Here is a 25,030-nt window from a genome sequence, read left to right on the forward strand (position 1 = left end):
ATTGCCTGGCTTCACTACAGAGACACTGCTGCATGCTACCATATAGGCCTGATGTCAATGATGATTATTATATTAATAATCATAATAATAACTCATACCATTAAAGGCTACTGTTCATCTATATCCCTACTGTATCCCTGCCCTCTGAAAGGGTCATATTTTGCACAGCTGAAGTTTAGGCCTGCTTACTTTGGCCGTGCTCTTCTTGGCCTTCTGTAATTTTCCGGCTATTGCCCAAGGACTAATGTTACGATCCTGAGTGCAGTGTGACCTCAGTCACTTGATTACAGAGATTCAGTGAGAGCGGGGTTGCTGCTTGTTTCTTGGAAGCATGAGACAAAAGGACAGGACTTTTTATAGTCCAGGCTCCTAATCCTCTAAAAGAGGCGAGACAATAGACAGTTGACAACCACATGAATAATTTCAGAAACAAAATAGGGGTATAGTGACAGTGTGGTTGTAATCGATTGGTTGGTTTCCAGACTGCTGAGACAGTTTGAGAGGACTGTTTGTGTGTCAGTGCCACAGATGTGCTGTAATACCCTCTAAACACATGATGTGGACAAGTGTTTTCAGGGGTTTTGAACACTTTAAGGGCACTAGAAGGTACTAAGGTATGAATTAAACGTGTGGGCTGTGTATGTTACATTTATTTTGTCACATTGCAGAGCTGTGATGTCCATTGCACACATGCTGTGTGTGTGTGTGTGTGTGTGTGTGTGTGTGTGTGTGTGTGTGTGTGTGTGTGTGTGTGTGTGTGTGTGTGTGTGTGTGTGTGTGTGTGTGCGTGTGTGTGTGTGTGTGTGTGTGTGCGTGCGTGTGTGTGTGTGTGTGTGTGTCTGAGTATCTGAGCATCCACATGCTTTCATAAATAAACGACACTTGAGAGAGTGAGAAAGCGATTGAGATGTCCAGGGATTATTAGCGGCTATAAAACGGAGTGATTAGAAGGAAGCTGTGATTGATAGTGACAGAATGCTTAATTATGTGGCTGAATCACACAGAGTTTGTCATGTTGGGTCCATTAATCCAGGGGTAGCTTTAACTAACATCCTCAATGGGCTCAGGTGCACAGAATAGCTCCATACAGTATCGATGCGTCCCCGCACAGAAGCTCTCACATATCAAAATGTCAACATGTTACGCATAACTTATCTCCTTGACACATATGGTTGCACTCTGCTCTGGGAAAACATACATTACTGAGCCTTATAATCCCTCTTCTGTCATCCTCTGTGGGCCTTCTTTCTGTCGTCCTCTCCTCTCATCTTGCATCTCTCTGGGTTTGTGTCCATACATCACCCTGTTTTAACATCCACCACCACCCCTCCCCTGCTGTAGCTATTAAACGGCTCGCAGGTGAGGCAATTTTCAGAACAGACTTTTAAAGATGGGAATTGATTTAAAAATGTATTTTACACACAGGGGTCTCTTATTCTCCTGATTGTGTTATTACTGGTATCTAAGGCCTCTTTTTTTCTACCTCTGCCAGTGTTTCTATTTTTTAGTGGACCTGGGTCCTGGACAGAAACAAGCCTTTTCTCACAAAATTTGATTAGTGTTCTGCTGAAAGTTTGGTCACAACCAGTATCTTTATCTGTGTAGTCCCCATAACCCATAATGTTAATCAAGGTTGCGCCTGAAAATTGATCAGTAAGTTAATGTGTGTCCTACTGCTACAAGAATGCTTCAAGGAGAGAGAAGTAGGAACATTTACGTGATAATGTTCTGGTTACACCGACACCATTTATATTTTTTGGCAGTGAGTCAGAGGCTTATGTTCCCCAGTCGAAAAAGTATGTCTTTTCCTAACCACTTTTCCTTGACCGTGATTGGAAAATGTCATGAGGTCAAAGAAAGATGTGAAGGAGAATTCATAAGGACTTATGAAAAGACAATCTCTGTGCTAAGAGAATCTAACTGCACCTTCACTGGGCTACATAATTATGTAACTGCAGATGTTATTGATGCGGGACTACCCACGCTGGCTATACGGTAACTTACGTGATGATCTGCATCTCTTGTCGGTCATGTTGATTGTTTATTTTTGTGGTTTTTGCCTAAAATGAACATGATATTGAGATCTGAAGTGGGTGGTTGTTGATATTAGCAATAGTCTGACTTTGTGTAAATTTTCTCACAGTCTGGTTAAATCTGTAAAGTAAGCTAGCTTTCTGTATCCATCTTTCACCCAAATGCACCCATCTTCCTATTCTCAGTGCTTTCCATTGACAAATTAACTTGTTTGTGTATATTATATGTACAGTATATAGAATTCTCAAAATAATACATTTTCTGGCTTACGTACTAGAAACACACACGTGACTCCTAGCTCAACTTGTATGCCTAATGTTTTACAAATGGAGTCAACAGAGTCTCCATTGCTCTACAATAGAAAGCCTCAGCGGGAGTCATCCTCAGAGTCTAGGATTACCATACAAATGACAGCCCTTTGTCGTTATAACAATCTCTAATTGGCTGTCACCTCCACATCTTCTCTCGCTTAATCTCTGTCTCAGCCTCTCCGCCATTTTATATCCCAATGCTCCAACTCCCTTTGCCTCCTTCTTAATTCTTCCAGTCAAGCCTTAATCTAGTCAAGCATGATCCATCAATATTGTCAACATTCACACCAGTTTTGCTATGCTTTGACTTCTCTATAAGGTTGACACTGGAGTCCTTTAGTGAGCCTCTCAGAGCTCATGTAAATCTCAGTCATATCATTTATAAGGCAGTTTAGAAAGATGATAGCCAACTCTGTCAAGGGTTTTAGAATCATGAATGCATTATGCTTCATGCCTGTAGAGCCAGGGCTGGCATAAAGGGAGGTTATTAGCAATACAAATGGGTTGTATGATGAGAACAGTCACTCTGAGAAAAGGTGATTTTCTTTTTTTACCAGCTAGATGAGAGAGAAGGGGTGATGTAGGAAGGGAGCAGGCAGATCTGCTGGTAAACATCTAAAGTGAAGTTAACTTTAAAAACACCCAGTTGCTAATGGAAATCAATTGGGAGCTCTGCATAGGTGATTGAAAGCTGGAGGCCGAGAATGGGGTAGGCTAATAAAACCAAAGTTTTATGTCTGACGAATGTCCATTGCTATTAATTAAACAAAAGTGTCTGTAAACAACATCTTAATTAATACTGGTGAAGAGGAAAGGTTTCCAGTAGGCCTGGACATTAAATATAGTAGATCCGTCTTGAGAACAAATGACAGGGCACGGTGGGAGGATGGAGGGCTGAGGGCTCATACACAGTCTCTGAGCGTGACCCTGCTGCAAAGAATACTGTGCACATAATGTCTGGTGAACATGAGCCACCACTCTCTTTGTGAGAGACACTGAAGGCAGAATGAGAGACACTTCAGTTTGGTCGTACAATTAGAGATTATTGTTCCTTGTATTCCAGCTGTGGCTATGTGTATATAATGTAATATACAGTAAAAGATAGACACATATTTGATATAGTATATTAAAGCTGTATTCTTTTTCATTGTTATCACTGATTGGCAATAGCCCAAGGCTATAGAAAGAACAGTGCAGGGTGTGTCCCTGGTGGTCATCTAAACACATGCTGCTTTTAGGCTATTTTTAGAGATTTTTCTGCCACCGCTTTGTGACAGTTCAGGGAATTAGAGGACCCAAATGCAGAAAGCAGACAAGCAGGCAGGAGAAGTCTGAGTTGGAAGATTTATTTGTCCAAAAAACAAAGTGCAAATTAACAAATTACTAATCCAGAGAGTAAAAAACAAGAACAGGAAATCCAAAAAAAAAAGAGCAGAACAAACCAGAAACTAGAGACCAAAGGAAATCCAGGGAGCAAAGAACCAGACACGAACTGACACGGGGAGACACGACAGGCACAAGCAAACACAAAATGATCTGGCACAGGACAAGGGGAACACAAAGACTAAATACACTGGGTAATGAGGTAAACAGGTGACACATCAGACAATCACAAGGGTGGGAAAACACAGGAAGTAAAACTAGACAAGACAGGACAGAAAACCAGACTACCAAAATAAAACAGGAAACAGAAACATACACTACTCAGAATAATACACAATCAAAACAGGATAAACAGAAACATAAACAATCCTCAGAATGATACAAAATCAATATACAAAACAGGAAACAGCAACAGAAATATACAAACAGACAACAGAAACATCCATAACCACAACACGCTTGGCTTTAATAAGCTAGATATTGAATTCCCTAACCAGCCTTTCGGTTAGATGGGAACTGTCAACACTTAAGAGCCTTCCTGCTGTGGATACTAACACAGCCATTGGGCTGACTAGCATGTGTCTGAGCACTTCTGGGCTCTAGCGGTGTGTTCGATGTTGCTGTAAGGCCCTGTGGCATCAGAGTGGGGTCAGGGAGCTGCTGTGCCACGCTGTTGTTGGGGATTACAACCATAGTTGTCCACTGATCGCAGCTCCCCTATTCCCAAACTGTGTTAGCTTAATACACCACAGAGACAACAGGGACAGGCAATAGAAATGATACCTCTCAAGTTGCACTCCTTTTGCGTCACTTATGTAATCACCAAAGCAGTGATTTAAAGACGACTTTAGAGCGGATTGATATCTCACGTTGATTTGATCAAATGTTAAATGTCTGTGCATCATCCGAGGCTAATGTAATCTGAAGGGATAGAATGTCATTGGATGGCTTTGATAGAGTTGTGCATCACTTTAAGCCACATTTAGTTTCTCAATAGACAAATGATTGCAGCATTTTTTTTTGTCAGCACATCACAGACTTAAGTTAGGCTTTTCTGTGAATTTGACACTGAACTGTTGTGTTCTGTTTGTCCTTCAGGTCAAAAAAGGAGATGTGTCAACAGAACAGATCCTCCTTTAAGCAATAAATACTAAATTATCATTTCAGGAAAGGAGGAAGCAAGGCTGCATCATGGTTTACGTCACGGAGAAGGGGGGAAATGGCTGCAGTGCACGCTTACTTACTGTCAATATACTGTGGGATACATTACGCATTTGTTTTAAATGATGGCTGTCGTTTTCCTGCTGTGCTTTTCCCCGGCTGGTAGGGTAGAAAGAGTGATTGTTGGAGGCTATAGATATATGTAATAATAGATAGATCGGTCACGACAGTTGATTTTCTCCAGACAAGGATTCATTGTCATCATTAAGTTATTATGAAAGTACTTGCTTGTTTCATTGAAGTGTTAAAATGAATTATGTGGTGGCAATGAGTGCTCTTGACATCTGTCTCTTCAGTCAGCATAACCTTGTGCATTGTCAGTGTTAAAAGAAACATTTGCCTTTTTACCACAAGAAATAGATCTTTTTTAGCGGGGATTTGTACATTTATTTTCATTTTTCATTTATTTTTCACTTTTATTTTTCTCCACCTGTCATTAGGACAGTCTAAAGTGTGTGACGGTTGTGTATCTGGGTCAGGGACAAGCTGCCCTGTCAACCATTGGTTGGATGAAGGCGCCTATTGTCATCCCATTGAATTTCTCCAGCCCTCATTTGGAGTCTATGCGTATTATTTTGTGCCTTTGTGTCCTTTTTCCTGTCTTCGCTCTCTTTTAGCTGTGCCCTCTTTTCTTAAAGGATCCCTTATTCACACTTTCATCTTAAGCAATACAGTATGCTGAGAAATAAACTGGTTTATGGCCATCAGCATTTCTCCATAGAATGGTACTCCAGACACTACATGTTTCTTCCAGTCAACGGGAACAGCTTTTCCTTCTGAGCCCTTACCTTTTCTAATCTGTAGATCTTATAAATGTTTGTGAAATAACAGTCATTTGTCCTCGTTTCTATATCACAGCAGTGATAGACCTTGCAGGCAGCCTTTACCTAATCATACAGTATGTGTGATTGATTGTTCTGGACATTCAGATTAATCCTTTCTTTTTTCCTTACAGCATGTTTTAATGTGTATTCTGGATTTGTTTTTTCAAAGACGTGCTCAAAATATTAATTTCCCTTTTTCTTAATTATAATTTTTCACTCGGTTTCCCTATTTGTTGTTTGTTTTTTCTTCTACTTCACTGGTATGAATACTATTTCAGAGTTGTGTGTGGAGGTTTTGATGAGCCAATGATGAGCTGTTTACACGCATACATTTGGGTTTCTTTAGTCTCTTCCACTGTGTCATTAGATTGCCTGTGCTGTGTCATTATGGAGTACAGGCATGGGTAGAAGCAGCAGGAGAACAAGGTTTAGCTCCATCGCTCTCTCAAAGATCCTCCTCCGCATGTCCCCCTCTGTCTTTCTGTCCATCTGTCTGTGTCTATTTATCTGTCTGTAATTTTGTCTCCCCTCTCTCTCTCTCTTGCTCTCTCTCTCTCTTTCTTTTCTCTCTGTCTTTCACACTTCAACTCTTAGAGTATACATGCAAATGCAGAAATGCAAATTCTCTCCCAAGGCTCAGGTTTATGCCATGCCACTTTCTTGTGTTCTCTTGTTTCCAGCTGTTAAAGCTGTTGTTCTTGCTTTATTAGAGCCCATGAGATGATCTCAGATGCCTGACTCAAAAATAATTAGTTTGATAAACCTATATTTTGAATGTGGAGCAGAGCAGCAAGAAAAAGAGGGGGATCTCTTTGGGGGTTATTGTCTCCTGATGAATCTTACATGACACACTCAAATTGTTGTTCCTTAATTCAGCGACATGTTTTTTTTTTCACACAAATGTGTCCCAAAGCAGTTTTTCTCAACTAATCATTTATTTTCCCTGTGCTTTTTGGAGGGCCTTGGGGGGCTGATACGTGTCTATTGCCCAGAAGTGCCACCATGATGTGGTTGTGTGTCTTTTGTTTTGAAATAATTCTCTTTATGAGTTTTTAATGTGTCCCCCCCACCCTTATCCTCTCCTTAGATTAAAGATCCCGACTCTCAATCTATACTACAGCTCAACTGTTTATTGGCCCATATTTCCACTTTACTTTTCATTCTCTGTTGTACACTCAAGTGGAAAAGCTTTCGCTCAGAGAAACACATCAAGGGCAAAATGACCTCTGAAATTATCCTCATCCTCTGGGAAGATATCACAACTTCTTCTCACAGAGTTTGAAGAGGCTTTAAGGACTTTGATTAATGATTAAATGCACAGATGGCTGGATTTAGGAACGTATGTCAGCTTAAGTGTTCTAAAGCAATAACAAACAGACAATAACAAACTAGAGATTTAGCAAAGAATAAAAACACTGTCATGGCCAGGCGTGGAGAAGCAGTGCCTGATGGATTTGGTTGTAAAATAGGGCGCAGGAGTGAAAGCGAACATTAAAGCTTTTACCATTTTGGTTTGTTATGAGGATGTTATCCGAAATTTAACACAGTGGACTCTTAAGAAGACCTGCAACACATGTGCAATGATCTTATCTTGCTGTGGGAAACATAACACATTTCTATTCATAATGCCCCATTTCGACTGTGTGCTTGAAATCAGGATGGCATTAGTTCTTTATGGATGGTTTATAGATGGAAGGTTACTTTAGAAATGTTAATGCGTTACAGATTACCGTTTACCCTCCTTACATTGTGATAAGTAATTCAATCATCTTAAATACATAATCGTTGGAATAAACCTAGTTTGTTTATATTTGATACTTTTTGATTACCTTTTAATAAATGTGTTCAGAATGATTTGTGTTGTGGTTAAGTGCTAAGTTAGTCCAGGGTTTTCACTGTACCCATATTTACACATTATATCATACAACTGTAGTACTCTGGCCTTGTATTACATAAATAATTTTCTATCAATAGGTTTATTCTTGTTGAATTTCCAACCACGTTTTCTTATCTAAGGAGAAAACAATATCCTTACCACTTCTGCCTGCCTTAAAGTTTTAGCTTTGCTGTTCACATGATGCAGAAAATATTCTGCAGCATGGAACAACTGTTTTTCTTGCTGTTCTTAGTCTTGAAGCATTGTGTAAACCATTTGTGATCCCTCAAATTTTGATTATGTATGCTCTCTGATTGGCACAGTCACACTTACTTAGCAAATGCTAGTGCATATACTTCCTAACTTTTTTATATGGATGATTAATGAAAGTCACTTTAGAAATTGGTGATAATATGTCAGTGAGCTTATTGCCACCATGGCATTGACTGTTTGATTGCTCTGTGCATGAAAGAACTCCGTCAATGCAGTCATATGGTCGTTTAGCTCAGTACAACTCACCCCACACACACACACACACACACACACACACACACACACACACACAACATATTTCCTTACTTGACTGTCTAAGACAGCAAACACTGCAGATTGTCTCATCATCCAAAAGGTATATCCCTAAGCTTTTGTGAGCCAGAGGAGCTGTGCATATCTGCATGTTCTTCTGTTTTCCATCATGTGTGCAAAAGCCTTCTTGTCAGCAGGCTGCTGAGAATGAAGGGAGCCGTCAACACGTTGAAGCGGACTATCGGCTCCGATGCACTTCACAAGTATGTGTTTGCTCACATCTGCTCATGTGAAAGGGAGGGAAAAGACAACGAATCCTGTGTTGCCATAGCAACACAGAGGAAAGTTGCCTATGTGGCTGGGAAAGTGTGCCGTTGGTTTTGGTCTGTGTGTGTCTGACCATGTGGGGTGCTGGTAGCGTCACACTGGAACCCTGGGAGGAACCCCCTCCCCATCTCTTCCTGCAGACATAATAGATTGCAGTTGTTCTGCCTCACTTTCATCTGTCTGTGTATTGTGAGGAGACCACCAGCGAGCCGGGCCTGGCATTTTTCATCCTCCACCTGAGTCATCCACTCTTCCCCTCATAGGATGAAAGGAGAGCTACTGAGAATTCTCCCCTGAGGTGGTCAGACAGGAAATACAGTCACCGTCAGTCTGTCTGCTGGTTATGTACCACCTGTATCACATGAAAGAGCTGTCTGAAGAGTGTCTCTTTGTCATTGTCTCTACATTAGCGTCTATGTCAGAATGGTCTAATACTTCCAATGACCCTGTTACAGGTGTATGTATTTTAGGCCTGTGTGTGTACAGTAAATGTGTGTGTCCCTCTAACAGGAGGGTGCCAGAATGGAAAGGGAGAAAGAGCAGTAATTATGGCCTCCCATGTTCAGCAGAAACATCAGAGGGAAGTAATTTGTTGCTCTATATTTAATCAGTGGAGATAACGAGACTGACTGCAGCTGTCTGGGCCTATGGGCAGGCGGACACCATTTCCTCCAAATCCCATTAGTCTTTAATGCAGCTAGCCACAGTGTCTTATTTCCATTCTTTTCAGTGTTCAAATAATCATTATCACCCTTTCTATCTCCAATTTGCTGAATTGTTCACTCTTTCTTTCTCACCTTTTATTCTATTCCCTTTTATCTCCCAGCCCTCCACTTGTTTCTTCTCTTCTGTCTTTTGACTTGACTCCATAAAAGAAGTATTTTATCCCTTCAATCACTTTTTTTTCTATTGCACCCTCCCTATCTTTGTCTCTGCCTACCTCTCCGTCCCTCTCTTAGGGTGCAGGTAGAGTTCTATGTGAATGAGAACACTTTCAAGGAGCGCCTCAAGCTGTTCTTCATCAAAAACCAAAGATCCAGTGAGTTGACTGTGTTTGGGATCACACTTTCCCTGTCTGTTGCTCTTATTTTTTGATTGAAGAACTGTATGTCATTTTAGTGTTTGTTGTGCTTTCATTCTTGCTCTACATTTCATCACTAGTTGTTCAACTTGTCCACTCTTTGTGACTGTTTTACATGTCAGTGTAGTGTTTAGATTTATTTGTACCTGCATGCATAAAGTCATTAAACATTTATATTCATAAAACCGTAACTTGAAGTAGAAACAGGTGTATAGCCTATCTTGTACCTAAGTAGTTAAACGTTAACACATTATTTTAGCTTTCATCAAACACGATAGGGGAAAAAACTGTTTTTTAATGCACTGGTCAATTTTAAGATTTTAAGCTATTTTGCTTTCATAGCATGTCTTTTTTCAGACTAGTAAAAATAAAACAACCAAAATACACATTAAGGTGTTTGATTCACTTTGTCTATTTGTGTCTGTAGATTTTTCCTAGGGGTATAGGATTCAAGTATATATATGCATATACAAGAATAAAAGTTACAGTGCAGTGTTAGAAATAAACAACTACTGCAGGCAGCATCAAATCAAATTTAAGTAGAAAATGCCTAATTTGCTAATTTAAACATAACATTTCAGAAAAACTGTAATACAATAAATAATTGTCTTAATGTAAGTTATCAACTGGAGAAGTTTCATGGTGATATCTATTAGTTGAACCCTATTCACCTGTAGTGTCTTGCCTTAATTGCTGCTTGAATTCCATACTGTTATTTATAAACTGTGTATTAACTGTGTCTGAGGTGTAAGGGATACAAGATCAACTTTCAGCACACATGATAAAATAAATTTTCTTCTACATTAAGTCAACCATTATCAATCATGACTGCACATGCTTTATTGAAAGGATGTGATAAATTGTGTTTTAAAAAACAATTTGAGCTTTTTGACACTGATGATAAATGGCTTATGAGCTGCTCTTGATTTTGTTTTATTTTATCTGTTTTGTCTCTTTTTATACCTTTATTTGTATCTTAGGTGCATAGAGTATAGACCAAAACATCGTACCAAGCTTTATTCAGTGTCATATTTTAAAATCATGCAGGAAGAATATATATAATAAACCATTTGTAATAACTTTAAAAGTTAAATAAAATGTGTCTATAAATTGAGCTGCTGATATTTATTTTTAAAGACAGATTGTCTTCTTTTTCCATTGCAGGTCTCCGAGTGCGAATGTTTAACTTTTCTCTGAAAGTGCTGAGCTGTCTCCTCTACATTGTCAGAGTCCTATTGGACAACCCACAAGATGGAAGACAAGACTGGTGAGAGAAATGCTGTAACAGGGGCTTAATGAGGTGAAACAAAGTATTTGTGAGTGTGGAGGCCTGATAGCAGGAACAAGTGCACCAGGTCAATAGAAGAGAAAATATTAAATAAATATTAAAATATTATATAGATTATGTATATTATGTATATAATATTAAAATAGTATATAGATTCTGTAGAGTATCCTGTAAAAGGATTGGATGTGATGTGATGGTGAAAGAAGATGGAGTGAAGATGCAATCAGGAAAGTAAACTGATATTTGAATTGAGCTGAGGGTCCCGTTTTGGTGAGAAAAGCTGTACAAGAAGATACTTTCATTGCCTTTTTTTTCTTCCCTGCAGCGTGAGCGGAGTAAACTGCAACAAACAAAACACAACATCGCGTCCCTGGAGTGAGTTTGACTGGTAAGTGTGCAAGTCTCTAATTAGGAGTGATGGCTTCGGCCTGCAGACAAAGACCATGAAACCGCACACCCTGGAGGACCTGCATCCCCCAACCCCGGCCCACTGGTCGGAAACGTTATATAACGCAATCGCTTTACTGATGCTGATATTGAGCATTGCGTCATTTGGCACAATCCAACTATGTGGATTACCTGTCAACATAATATGTATGTAGTGCCTGTGCAGCCTAATCAACAGTGATCTAGTGAAGATAAAGCATGTAATATACAACAGCAAAGAGAGGGAGAGAAACCAGGATGTGTGCATGGACCTGAGGCTGTGCCATGTCTCCTGCTCAGGGACCTATTGATCTAATTGGTGGCTGGTGACACTGGCTAAGCTCTGGCTCCAAATGAATAAGGAGCCTGACAGGGTGAGCTCAGGAAAGGGATGGGCCGCCTCCTCTTCCAGGCACCAGACTCGTAGGACCAAATCAGAGCGCAGGCCAGCAAGCAGCCACGATAAGCCCAAGGGTGTCTTTGGGCGGGAAAAAAATGTCCTTTTTCTCACAATGAGGCTGTACATTTTTTGGCTGCGTGATTACTCTTCTCCAACAATATGAGCACATTGGCAGCTGGGCACTCCACTGTTCAGTTGTAAATAGCATAATTAAATTTAATGTAGTGACATGAGTTGTGTTCATGGTCCCTGTGTCATTGTGTTGGGCAGAAAATAATTTCAATATTTTGTCCATTTTAGTGGCCTTCGTCTAATTTTTGTCTTGACACGTCTCTCTCCTCTCTATTCTTTCCTTTTCTTCCGCTGTGTAGGAAACTGATCATCTGGGTGGATAGACCTCTACCACTGTGGGCACTGCAGGTCAGATATATCACTACAATCCTGTGAAAACAAGGCCTCAGTCTGTTTACACACATTTGCATACATGAACACACTCTCACACACACATAGGTGCACGTCATAATTTCTGACACGCATTTACACTTTCAGTGTGATCACACACACACACACACACACACACACACACACGTACACAATCAGACACCAGACTGCTTCACTTAAATCTGTTCCCTCTGAAGCTCAATCATCAGCACGCCTACTGATTCCACCCACGCTCTTCTTTTCCATCTCTGTGACTCCTAATTTATCTCTGCTCTGGTCTCTTTCCGACTCCTCTCTCTGTGTCTGCATCTCTCTCAATATCTCTATAACTCTCTCTCTCTTTGCAGGTGCTTGTGGTTTTCATCAGCTTTTCAGAAACAATGTTGCTCGTGTATCTCAGCTACAAGGTGAGTTACAAAGGCAACAGCCAATTTAAAGCCTTTTGTGATGTCTGTGGCTATGGTGTCTACATGTGTCAGGTGTGTGTGTGTGTGTGTGTGTGTGTGTGTGTGTGTGTGTGTGTGTGTGACTGTGCATGCATGCATGCAATATGCTTGAGGGTGGTGTTTGTCCACTTTGTACTACTCTGTGTTCACTCTATTAAACTAAAGTTTTCCTTTCTCCCCTGATGCTCCTCCTATACTCTTGCATTTGGAAAGCCCCTCAGCGGCATTCCAAATGCAACCATCCCGGCCTCAGCAACCATCCTGTTATTGACACATCAGACAGACTTTAGGGGAGGCCCCAGTGTTGCTCTAGTGGGGGGCCGATTCACCAATGGGTTTCCCTGCTTTTGATGTACCTGACACTATAAGCCAATAAAGGGCTCACTCTGCAGATTACTCTGGAGGCTAGAGACCTTAGCATTTAGAGCTGGCTGATTCCTGTGGACATACCCCGTGCCTGTCCACCTACACTAGTCAGATTTAGCGCAGCCATATGCAGGTGGCAGACACATAAAAACAGCCATGGCTGACATCCTAATTGAACGGTAAAGCTTAGAGGAAACTGAGTAATGCTGTTTCTTTTCTCAAGGGGCACAAGGGAGTTGTATAATAACCCTTATAAATCCCAATTAATTCTATGGTGCAAAAGCCGGTCAATTTGTCTCTTCCACTCTACGTAATCGAACCTGTTATGTGGTAATTACGGAAGGTCGCCATGACAATGGAGTTTCCTGACCCCTGTGTGTGGTTTATGTTTCCAGGGCAACGTTTGGGAGCAAGTGTTACGTGTCCCCTTCATTCTGGAGATGATCAGCGCCATTCCTTTCATGATCACTGTGAGTGGAAGGACTCGCAGCACTCAAGCATAGCAGAACACACACCACATGTTTAACACTTAATACAGAAATGCTATCACAACATGCACATTGCTCACACAAACCATTCCCTCTCGAGAGACCCTGTGACTGTGTATAACATGTGAAAAAACGTGATAAAACAGCCAAGCAGACTGACGCTTTCTCTACTCGACAGGTGATTTTGCCCTCCTTCAGAAATCTCTTCATCCCTGTATTTCTCAATTGCTGGCTGGCAAAACACGCTCTGGAGAACATGATAGTGAGTGAAGCATTATCTCCCTATCCAATTTTGTCATTACTTTCATCTCAACATCTCTGTTATGTTTTTTTGTTGGCATGCGATTGGCCCTCTCTGTCTGTGCCATTTCAGCTCACCAGCTCTCTCTGCCATGAAGGGAAGAAAAATATTACAATATACAAAATATTTAAACTTTGGCTTGGTATTGACATTTTTCACATTCCCTGCCTCCATCTGTCCTATGACGTCCAAGCTTGCTTCCCATTTTTTAAGCTGTCTCCCACTCTGTTCCACATATTCCAACACTTGGCCAATATCATCTCCTTTTTAAGTGCATTTTTATATTTAATCCATCATGTTTTGTTGTCTTATTCTTTTTATCCATCAACTGCATTTTAACCTGATTTCACACTTTAAAAATGCAGCTCTTGGGCTGTTTTGGTTTCCATACATTAAGCCATATCTATGTCTGTCTCTCTGCAGAATGATCTCCATAGGGCGATCCAGCGGACGCACTCAGCCATGTTTAACCAGGTGGTGATACTAATCAGCACGCTGGTCTGCCTCATGTTTACGTGGTGGGTACCCTCACTACTGACACTGAACTGAAAGGACAAGGAAGGAAAAGAGAGACTTAAATGGAGGTTGGACAGGAAGTGAAAGGTGTCATAGCTGTGGACAGGGTCAGGAAAGGAGCAGAAAGAGGCTGAGATGGACAAGAGAAGCAAAGCAATAATGTGATACATGTAGAAAGAAATTGATATTGGACAATAAAAAATGCTGCTCCTCGAGCTAAAAGATGAAAAGACAGAGAGGTAATTGGTAACTGTGAGAGTGAGATATAGTGCTCTGAAATGACAACTGGCAATTGCTTCTGTGCAGTGGAGGATGTGTCAGCGTGCTGCATATCTGGTGAGAAAGCCTGAGCTAATCCAGAAGATCCTCCACACATTAAGCTCCCCGACCATTTCAGGGTTGACATTTGCCTGTTGACTCATCTATCCCTTAAAGAACACACTAATACGCGCAGCTTGCACTCGCACACCTATAAACACAAATATACAGTGTCCTACAAAGGCGCTCAAGCATGCATCCACCCCCATCACCAGTCACACGTACACACACAGGCGTGAAAGAGTGCTCTCGGTGTATAATGCCTCCCATAGGCACCTATACTTCTATACTACTATGTGATGCTTACTTCCTCTTTATACTTTCTCCATCTTTCCCACCCTGCCGCCCTCCATTAGCATCTGCGGCATCCAACACCTCGAACGAGCGGGCAACAACCTGACCCTGTTCGACTCGCTCTACTTCTGTGTGGTCACCTTCTCCACGGTGGGCTTTGGAGATGTCACCCCCCAAATCTGGCCCTCGCAGCTCCTGGTGGTCATCATGATCTTCGTGGCGCTCATCGTGCTTCCCATCCAGGTGAGAAACAACGGTGAAAATCTCTAACACAACCACAGGCAGTAGACAAACAAAAATATGTGATTAGAAGAAGAAATATAACAGAAAGCTTTAAAAGTGATTGATTTGATGTGTTGAGGAGCCCTGGCAAAAAAAACCATCTCACCCTTTCACATATTTTATTTTCAGTTTAACTTCTGGAGCAGCCAACAGGGCTGGCTGCCTGGCTGTCCTCCAGGTAATATGCAGGTAGAAAGATCTCAAGTAAACTGAGCACAGACGTGCCTTTAAAGTGATCAAAGAATCTTAAAATCATTGACAGATGAGATAGCTTCGCAATTATTTTTCTTCATAAGCTCGTTACAGTAAAGTTATGTATTTCCCCCCTTGCACAATAATGTGATGACTCATTGCATCCTACGTAGATTTACAGCACTATTTTTACTCAGAGAACAGTGCTGTCTTCTTTACTCGCTCAATTCCCCAAATCCCTCTCCTGCTCCACAGAGGGAACTTCATGGCAGAGAACTACAGGAAACGATTACACACACGTACACTATTTGTGCAGGGACTGATAAAAAAAAAAAAAACACCTTGACAAACAGTTGCACAAATGGCTGTTCCTTATACAGTATATGTGTAAACGTTTTATCCCTGAGGTAGCTGGCGGACCTGTGTGTATCCCCAAAGATGTAAAAGTGGTAATGGGATGAAATTTCCTCTGTGTGTGTTCACTGTGCCTGCAGTCAGAGGAAGGCCTCTCAGGGCAGGAAATCACACTCACACATTACTGATAAACAATTCACAAATGATTTGGTGTACTGACATTTTTATTTTGTTGTAAATTGGATTTCTTTTGTGATGATGCTACACGGCTTTAATAGCTTTTCATTTTTTAATCGTATCACGTAAGCAGTAAGAGTAGGGCTGCATCCTACCAATGCATTACAGCTATCGAAAACACTCTTTGGTTTTTCCTATCAGCTGTGATTGGGTGGTAGCAAATACCTTCACAAAAACAAAAGCCACCAGCATGAAGATACTTTCACTTAACTTGCACGATCTGTGCATCACCAACATGGATGCCATGTCACCCTCCCACTCCCCCTTTCCCATGCATCTTTCATCCATAAATACCCCTTGACATTTAAAAACTGGCCCCTTTGACCGCAACCACCCCCCTGTTTGTGTGTGTGTGTGTGTGTGTGTGTGTGTGTGTGCGCACGTGCATGGGTGCGTGCGTGCGCATGTCAGACTCCTGCCGTGACACGGCTGCACAGGGAAGCCACAGAGCACATCAGAATTCAGCTACTGTCTATTTCTTATTGCTGCCTCTATTGGTTTCCCTGACCTGTCCACAACACACCACAGAAAATGTACCTCTTGACAAGTAATTTTATGTAATTTTGAGTATAAAGGATATGGATTCGAAACAAGATAAAAAGCCAGCCAAATTCTGTTTCACCAGTTTGGAGACTTTCCTTTAAACAATCACGGCTTGATTGTTACGTCCCAAATTTGCCACAGTTGGTGTCATCGAGAACTGGCTGTACACAAATGATGGCTAAATAAGATGCTATTGTCATATGGATGCGTGTGGCCTGATGGTGTTTTCCAACTTAAACAAAGCTTCAGCTCAAAATGGATCACATTTATTTGGGGCAAAATGATGACCTCCCAGAGAAAAACTGCACACAAATGAACTCTGTCGATTGAATTCTGTTGAGGTGGCTAAGGTGTATGTTTAGAAACATTTTCAGACATTCATTGCGACTTTTGCTGCTCAAGAGCTGAGGACCTCCATTACAGCTGGCAGAGGGTTCAATACATCAACTTGTCACCTGTTTAATATTGGCTTCATGTCACTAAAAAATTAAGATTCTTCACAGGTAAAGGGCTTTCAGAGAGTAAATGATGAGTAGCCTCTGCCACTTACTGAAGTTTTAACTATAACTAGAGAGCTGATTGTTTTTAATTGATATTTTATTATTAATCCAGAACTTCAAAAATCAATGGCATATATTTCTGTTTTAAAATCTGATGTTTGAGTTTAGAGTAATATTATTTTATTAGTATTGTACTAGTATTAAAACATTTTCTGAGCTCTGTAGGAAGAAGAAATCATTTACTGCAAACTACAGTGATCAGCATCTTTTTGCAGCCCAGTAAGCTGTGCCATGAATGAGTTAAAACCAATGTGCTCACTGTAAAATATTTGGGTATTTTAAAGGAAATCTGTAAAAAACAAAGCAAAAAAAACTTGACTCTTGACCATCTACCCACCTGTCCTTCCACACATATAAAAAAGAATCAGCGTAATTTTGCTCAGGGCTATACTGTTCCATAACCTACCTTCCTCTATTAATGTCTGCTTTCATGTTCCATTCGGCCACCATCCTGTACCACATCTCCACTTTTCTTAATTCCCCCAAACACTCTCCCTAATCAAACATAAACACTACTCTAAGGCATTGTTTTCTTTTCTTAAGCCACCTGGCTCCTCCCTGTATTCCAGCTAACTTAATCCAATTTCCATCTGTTGAATGTGATGGATGTCACCCTGAATAGTTCGAGCAGCTGGCCTTTCTGTGGATGGAGCGGCAGAAGTCCGGGGGGAACTACAGCCGCTACAGGGCACAGACGGAGAAACACGTGGTGCTGTGCGTCAGCTTTCTCAAGATCGACCTCCTCATGGACTTCCTCAATGAGTTCTTCGCTCACCCCCGACTACAGGTCTCTCTCAATGGTTTTAAGTAGGACAAGAGGGTGTTGGGGGGTCTTGTGTTTGTTGTCTGTAATCCTCTTCAGTAGCCCTAACAGCTGAGCATTAATTCACCAATAGCACAGATCAAACTGCTGTCTTATTCATGTTGGAGCAGATGTGCATGTTTACTTGAGGGTGCATCCATGTGTGCATAGTTCTCCGTGTTTGTTCTGATTTGATTGGTCCTCACTACTGCAATTGGCTAGTGCAAATGGCTAGATTATCGGGTAAAGAAGAGAGAGTGTTTTGCATATTGTTACTTAGTTTGATACCAGAAGACTGTTTCACATTAATATGCTTAAGGGGAAAATCTTCCCTGTGCTTACCTTAAATTAGATGTGGTCATTAAAGCAAGATTTTGTGACATCACAACTAGTTTGGAAGCCAAGCAGTGGTCCAGGATGCAATTTACATAAGTGAAACCTCCAGTGATCATATACTGAGAATGGACTTTTCTCTTTGCTATCCTCTGCGGTATGCCACTCTCAAGCGATCTCTTCCTTCCCCTCTCTAGCGTCTCCCCTCTACCCTTTCTCCTAAAGAAACAAAAATTTAGTTAAATACTCTTCAACCACAATACAAATTGTATGTGTATATGTGTGTGTGTGTGTGTGTGTGTGTGTGTGTGTGTGTGTGTGTGTGTGTGTGTGTGTGTGTGTGTGTGTGTGTGTGTAGGACTACTACGTGGTGATCCTTTGCCCAGCAGAGATGGATGTCCAGGTTCGGAGGGTCCTACACGTTCCTCTGTGGGCCCAAAGAGTCATCTACCTGCAGGGTTCCGCCCTTAAAGACCAAGACCTGATGAGGGCCAAGTGAGTCACTGTGACTAAAAACAACAACAATCAAGAGTCTGATTTTATAGATGTATTTAGTTTCATATCTATCTATCTATCTATCTATCTATCTATCTATCTATCTATCTATCTATCATCTGTTTCTACAAACCCATTAGAAGCATTATTATCCCAAAATAATTCTACAACAATCGAGCCCTAAAAAAGCCTAGAACAGACCTGAGTTAAGACACCTTGAAACGAAAAGCCTCATATAGAAGCTTGAGCTCACAATTAATACCTAAAGCACCTACAGCCTTGAGGTAGCAGCTGTAATTACAGTTTGAGTCATATTGCTTAATGTTTACCCCCTGGCTTTTGATAATACAGCCGCAGCACCTTAGCTGGCTTTGTCACAGGGAAAGAAAAGGAGCAAAAGCCTGTTTGTTTTTTTTTATTTACTTGTCTCCTCGCCTGCGACTATCTCAACCCTAAATAGTGTGGGCTTAAAGACACATTGGTTTGATTGTTGTTCTATTGTCCTGCTTTTTTCTCTTTTGTCCTCTCCCTCAATAACATGACAACACCCTCCTCCCCATGTCTTCTCTCCTCATCGCTTCCCCGATTCTCTCTCTCCCTCTGTTTATCTATCTCCCTCGCTCCCATGGCCACATGCTCTACTAACTGCCTGCAGGATGGACGATGCTGAGGCCTGCTTTATCCTCAGTAACCGGTTTGAAGTGGACCGTATTGCTGCTGTACGTTGCTCACTGCTTCCCTGTATCGCCATGACTACTCACACTGCAAAACATCCATATTAAGTCTATTTGCCTTAAAATGTAGTTTTTCAACAAACTAAAAAATTAATTTCATGTCATTTTATGTTGCGTTTAATATTTTTCTGGAGCAGCTTTGATTTAGCTCACTGCATTGGCTGAAGTTTTGTGCTTGTTGTTTTATGATTGGTGATTTGTATATTTAAAAAACATACAAATCGCACTGTAAAAACGACTAAAGCTGAGAGTAAAAGAAACACTACTTTAAACTACACACATATGTGCAAAAAAACTATGGACTATGGACTCTATAGGTGCGGTGTTACACAGCACTGCATGCCATGATAACACTGTTTAACCTACACCCTGTTTTTTTTACACTGAATGATTTTATCATTATCAGGTCGCAATTTTTATTTGATTGTTCAAATACCAGCCTTGAATACTTCTTTTTAGAAAGAAGTCAGAATTGCATTACAACTCTAAAATGTTTCAAAGGCCATTCGAGTGCAGTCAGCAGTTTAAGAGGATTATTACAGAAGAGCTACAATCTGATTCTCCTAACAGTGGGTTTCTACCTCTCTCTGTCTCTCTTTCTCTCTCTCTCTCTCTCTCTCTCTCTCTCTCTCTCTCTCTCTCTTTCTCTCTCTCTCTCTCTCTCTCTCTCTCCCTTCTTTTCACTCCATCCATCTCACTCCCCCCTGTCTCCAATTTTCTCAGGATCATCAGACCATCCTCCGAGCCTGGGCAGTGAAAGACTTCGCTCCAAATTGCCCCCTCTACGTCCAGATTCTCAAGCCAGAGAACAAGTTCCACGTCAAATTTGCAGGTGGGCAAGGGAGTGTGAAATCGAATACACTGACAGTGACAGTTGAGGTGTATGTGTGTGTGTGTGTGTGTGTGTGTGTGTGTGTGTGTGTGTGTGTGTGTGTGTGTGTGTGTGTTTGTTTGTTTGCTCTTGTTTGCATGCATCTACTGTTATTTGATCAGAATGCAGATAATAATGGGATGACACCTACTAAAAAATGTCCTGGCCCGGTTCAAAAGGTGATTTTTCTCAGTTTGTGACTGTAGGTGTGAAGATTGGTGATTATTTTGCTTCTGCAGGGTTGACTTGTTATGACATGGGAAACTGAGCTGTCCTGTCTGTTTAATTTTCCTGTCCCATTTTCTACCAGAGTTTGTTAGCTGTATTTGTAAGTCGGAGAATTATATTTTCTATCAGCGCGGCTTTGCAGCACACAGCTCTCTGTCCTCCCAGCTATGAGGAATTGCTGGATAGATCGTCTTGGCTTGAAGCCCTCTGAACTCAATTCTAGCTTGCCGCCCTCATCCCAGCTGTCTCTATCAATGATGAACGTTTTACTTTGCTACCAAAATCGCCTTTGAGGAGTTCTGGTGCTGTGCTAACCTGGCAGATGAGCTTTCCCCGCAGGCAATCCTCCTTTGCCCCTGCAGTGCTGTTTAAATACCTCACTGCCATAGCCAGACTGAGGCCTTTGTTTTAAATCAGAATTGTTAGGTAGAAAGATAAATTCATGTTCTTTGAAATATCGATAGTTACGTATTGTAACTCCAGATTCTATGAGTATAGGCCTAGCCCTCTAAGAGGTGTTGCTATTGGGTTTATCCCTTGCGCAACTGAGTCAGCGGACTCTTGCCCGCCAAAGAGATCCCCTTCCGGGATGTCTGGGTGTCACTGGTGGTGGTATCCTGACTGTCCGTCCAGCTACCATTGCCTGCCGCTTCAGTTCCTCCGTCGGTAGGCAGGCGCACAACTCGTAGGCGGCCGGCAGGGTGCCTGCCCCGCGGGGCCGAGGCACACCTCGCAGCTCGGGTGGTAATCTGACGGCAGGTTGTAGCCGGTCCGTCAACCGGTACACAGGCAGACACCACTGTTCTTCGAAGTCTTCAAACTGCTTGTCGCTGAAGAAAAATAGGGAGCAGATCTCTGGTCTTGCAGCTGTAATATACAGTAACTGCAGACATAAGAGAGGCCCGTGCAGGGCACAAGGATGCAAAAGAAACCTTCACGACGGCGCATGCGTGAGGGATAAACCCAGTAGCAACAGCTCTTAGAGGGCAAAGCCTATACGAAATAGAACCTCATTCAGTTAAAACATGATATTGTTGTTTGTACAGTAGTCATGCCCTTGTTGACACGAAGGCCTTTCGGTACAGAATAATCCATTTCCTGCAGGACTATAGTGAGAAGTAAAGTACCCTTGACTAACACAAAGTTCATCAACTGACTATACTGACTATATATATATATATGTGTCCCTCTAACCCTGAAGTCACCAGACTCAGGGAACAAATCAGTATGCAGGCACAAGGACATTACTGTAAGTGCAGATGTCATGTTTTGACACCACTTAGAATATGCCCACTAAGTGCTAGTGTGGGAGGCATTAATGAGCAAGAGATACACGATTTAATTTGATCCACAGGAATAGCTTAAAAACAGCTCAGCGTTCATTAGAAAGGATCTGTCGGTATGATGCTGTAGCAGGATAGGACACCCTGAGGCTTTTGAGTAACCACACAGAATTGGGTGCAGAGTGTCGATTAATTATTTCCCCAGTTTATGTTTTGAATGACAACAGCCAGTCGCCCTCCTGAACTTGGCTCATTCTAGCTGCACAGTGTGCAGTTCACTCACACAAACAATAACAGCCTACTGATTTAATTAGCTTAACCGGTGGACCTGTGGTCAAGTTGTAATTGCACTCCTGCAGAGGGTGCAAATAACCACATTTGCACACATACACACACATATGCGCACAGACTAATACCAGTCTGTGATAGAAAACAACAGTCTGAAGAGATGGGTACAAAGACCCAGATCTTCTAAGCAAGGGCGACAGAAAGAAAGCGAGAGTTTGTGTGTTGAGTGTCAAGGTCTGTAATTGGTTTCTCTCCTGGTCTGGGTCCAAGCACCTGCAGGATGGAGGGCTGTGGTGAACAGTAAGCAGATAAGAAGATGGGAAGTGAAGGGATTACAGCAGTAAAAACAAGTGCAAGAAGGACGTTGGAAATTGGAAAAAAGACTCAATTTGGTGTGTGACTATTGTGTCTTGTGCTTTGGGAGTTAGAGATTTGTGTGTGTTGGTGTGTACGACACAGACAGAGAGAGTGAGAGTGTGTGTATGAATGCTGTTGCTCCACAGATGCAACATCAATGTTTTTGTCTTTTACTCTGCAGACTTTGAAATGCCCCTTGCTCTGTAAGCTTCTACTTTGAAGCAGATTCATAGGCTGAATACCAAGATGCTACTCTTTGTGTTTGTGTGTGCGTTGCATTATGATGTACTGTTCTGAGCTAAAAGAACATTGTTACTTCAACAGAAAATCCACAATTAGCCATTTTAATTGTTTTGCCTCCCACCTGCTCAGCTTCAGGCACACATACACAGACCTGACTAATTTATTAAAAAGTGCATTTACATCTCAGATGAATCTCCTGTTACTCAGACTGGCAGCAGATTGAGTCTGATGCTTCATGTCAGGCTCTGACGGTAATCACCAATTATTTCCTGCACATATTGTGCTTTTAGGACCAAGCTCAACATTGTTGATAAACAAGACAGCCCTGTTATGCATGTGTGCTCACCTCTGAAGATAATGCAATCAAGAATTACACAGCAGGGAAAAAGGATTCTCCCTGGGTCTGATTCACTGATTGGCTTACTATAAACATTAATAGCTCTATTGGTTTTTCCTTTCAAAGAGAAGGCTGTGTGGCAACAGGTAAACCAGAGAAGTGTCATCTGTGTTTGTTCAGTTTGGTTTGGTTGGCGCACAGGTCGGGCTTCGTTAAGTCTCGGATGATGTGACTGAAAGGCAGTTTAAAAAGGCTGACACTGAATCACTAGCTCGTTGCTAAGTCTTCAAATCACCCCCCAAAAAACTGAGCTGGTCCAAGAGGATGACAGAGGATTTTTGACACGGCTGTCTGCTTGACTCATTTCTGTTAGACAAACATCAAGTTACATATTTTCCAGCATAAAATAGTGACATATTTGAGTGTGTGTGTGTGTGTGTGTGTGTGTGTGTGTGTGTGTGTGTGTGTGTGTGTGTGTGTATGTGTGCACTTGTGTCTTTTAGTGGCAAGATGCAGCCATATTAATACAGTCTGTGAAATGCATTATTTATTGTGTGTGTTTGCAAGAGCCACAGAGCACACACCAACAACAGTTTTTTTATTGGGAATATTTCTTCAGTAAAGTAGTTCCAGTGAAAACTGTTCACACTGTGAATTAACCAGGATATTGTTTCAAGAAAAATGTGTTGCTATTGAATTTCGAAACCTGTAGTGCTTAACTTTTTGATATTAATGAATGTCCGTTACATTCAAGCCATTGCCAAATGAGTTGCTACAAAGCTAATTAAGACTATCAGCTCCACACAACTCTCTCTGTATCTCTCAGCAGAGGTGGGACAAAGTCATTGTTATGCAAGTCACAAGTAAGTCTCAAGTCTTTGCCCTCGAGTCCCGAGTCAAGTCGAGTCAAAGATGAGGCAAGTCCCGAGTCGAGTCACAAGTCAAAGCCAACAAGTCTCAAGTCGAGTCCAAAGTCCTACCATTTTAGTTTTGAGTCATTTCAAGTCCTCTTACCACAGAAATAAAATTTATACAAATCATGTATGTCTGTAAGATTTGTATTTATTTAAGCCTCTTTTTATACAATGACATTAATCAAATAAGGGCCCGCATGTTTTGCAAATTGCAACTCTTTTTTTGTCGACTACCTCGTAATTTTTATAGCCAAACGAAACTATCTTCGGTATCATTTTGCCAACTGGCACGTTGTTGCTTGTGCTTCATTGGTTGTCTTGCAATGTGCCTGCTTAGATGCTGTCGAATCAAAACAACGTGGGACTACAGTGATTGGCAGGCAGCGCGCGTGCTCCCTGCATGCATACAGGTGGTGCACATTTTTTTCACAGATGCAGATAAACTGAGAGCGGCGCGGCCGTGTGAACATTTTCTTCCCCAGTTTTATTTTATATTATTATTATTATTATTATTATTAATAACATAATATATTATTAATATACAGCCTATGCTCCCGTCTCATGCCCTCCCGGCTGGTGCTGTCCCCGAGCTTCGGCTTTTCAAAATAAAAGCTTGCGTCTGGTCCGCTATGTGTTTGTACTTGGTGGTGGTGTGTTGGATGTTTGTGAACTAAACAGTACGGCAATCATGCTGATGAATACAATAACTTTTTCAGCAGATGTCTTATTTACAACACGTTGGAGTTAGCAAAGCAGTTTTGTGTTTACATGTGCGGGCGAGATTTATTGTTTGATAAATCCCACGGTAAATTGGCTAGTTTACTAACAGGGAGGGACTAGAAATCCTGTCTGTTTTTTGTATTTCAAGAGCGAATTGCCCCGTGAGGTCGAAAATCAAGCTGTTCCACTAGCTGCTCCCTCTAGAGGCCTGGAGAACTTCCGTTGTGTAATCTGGATGCAGCGTTTTTTTGGTGCATTTGTTTTCTGGGTTGGTGTGCTTTTTTTGTTTTTGCATCGTTTCATATTTGCAGTGCGTTTATCTATTTGGTTGTGTTGTGTGTATTTGCAGCGTGTTTATGTATTTGGTTGTGTTGTGATATTTGCAGTGCGT

General features: G+C 41.5%; 1 protein-coding gene across 1 annotated transcript in view; it reads left to right on the plus strand.

The window, feature by feature from the left end:
- Positions 1-25,030, plus strand: part of LOC116059476 (potassium channel subfamily T member 2) — a 40,175-nt gene that overhangs the window by 2,781 nt on the left and 12,364 nt on the right. Inside the window, exons 2-14 of the mRNA XM_035996699.1 lie at positions 9,461-9,540; positions 10,747-10,849; positions 11,196-11,258; positions 12,068-12,116; positions 12,485-12,544; positions 13,345-13,419; positions 13,616-13,699; positions 14,162-14,256; positions 14,929-15,109; positions 17,657-17,821; positions 18,528-18,664; positions 19,320-19,383; positions 20,122-20,230. Of these exons, the coding sequence (XP_035852592.1) occupies positions 9,461-9,540; positions 10,747-10,849; positions 11,196-11,258; positions 12,068-12,116; positions 12,485-12,544; positions 13,345-13,419; positions 13,616-13,699; positions 14,162-14,256; positions 14,929-15,109; positions 17,657-17,821; positions 18,528-18,664; positions 19,320-19,383; positions 20,122-20,230 (1,265 nt within the window). The remainder of the gene's footprint in view (positions 1-9,460; positions 9,541-10,746; positions 10,850-11,195; positions 11,259-12,067; positions 12,117-12,484; positions 12,545-13,344; positions 13,420-13,615; positions 13,700-14,161; positions 14,257-14,928; positions 15,110-17,656; positions 17,822-18,527; positions 18,665-19,319; positions 19,384-20,121; positions 20,231-25,030) is intronic.

The sequence above is a fragment of the Sander lucioperca genome, chromosome 21 (assembly GCF_008315115.2).
Source record: "Sander lucioperca isolate FBNREF2018 chromosome 21, SLUC_FBN_1.2, whole genome shotgun sequence".
Lineage (NCBI taxonomy): Eukaryota > Metazoa > Chordata > Actinopteri > Perciformes > Percidae > Sander > Sander lucioperca.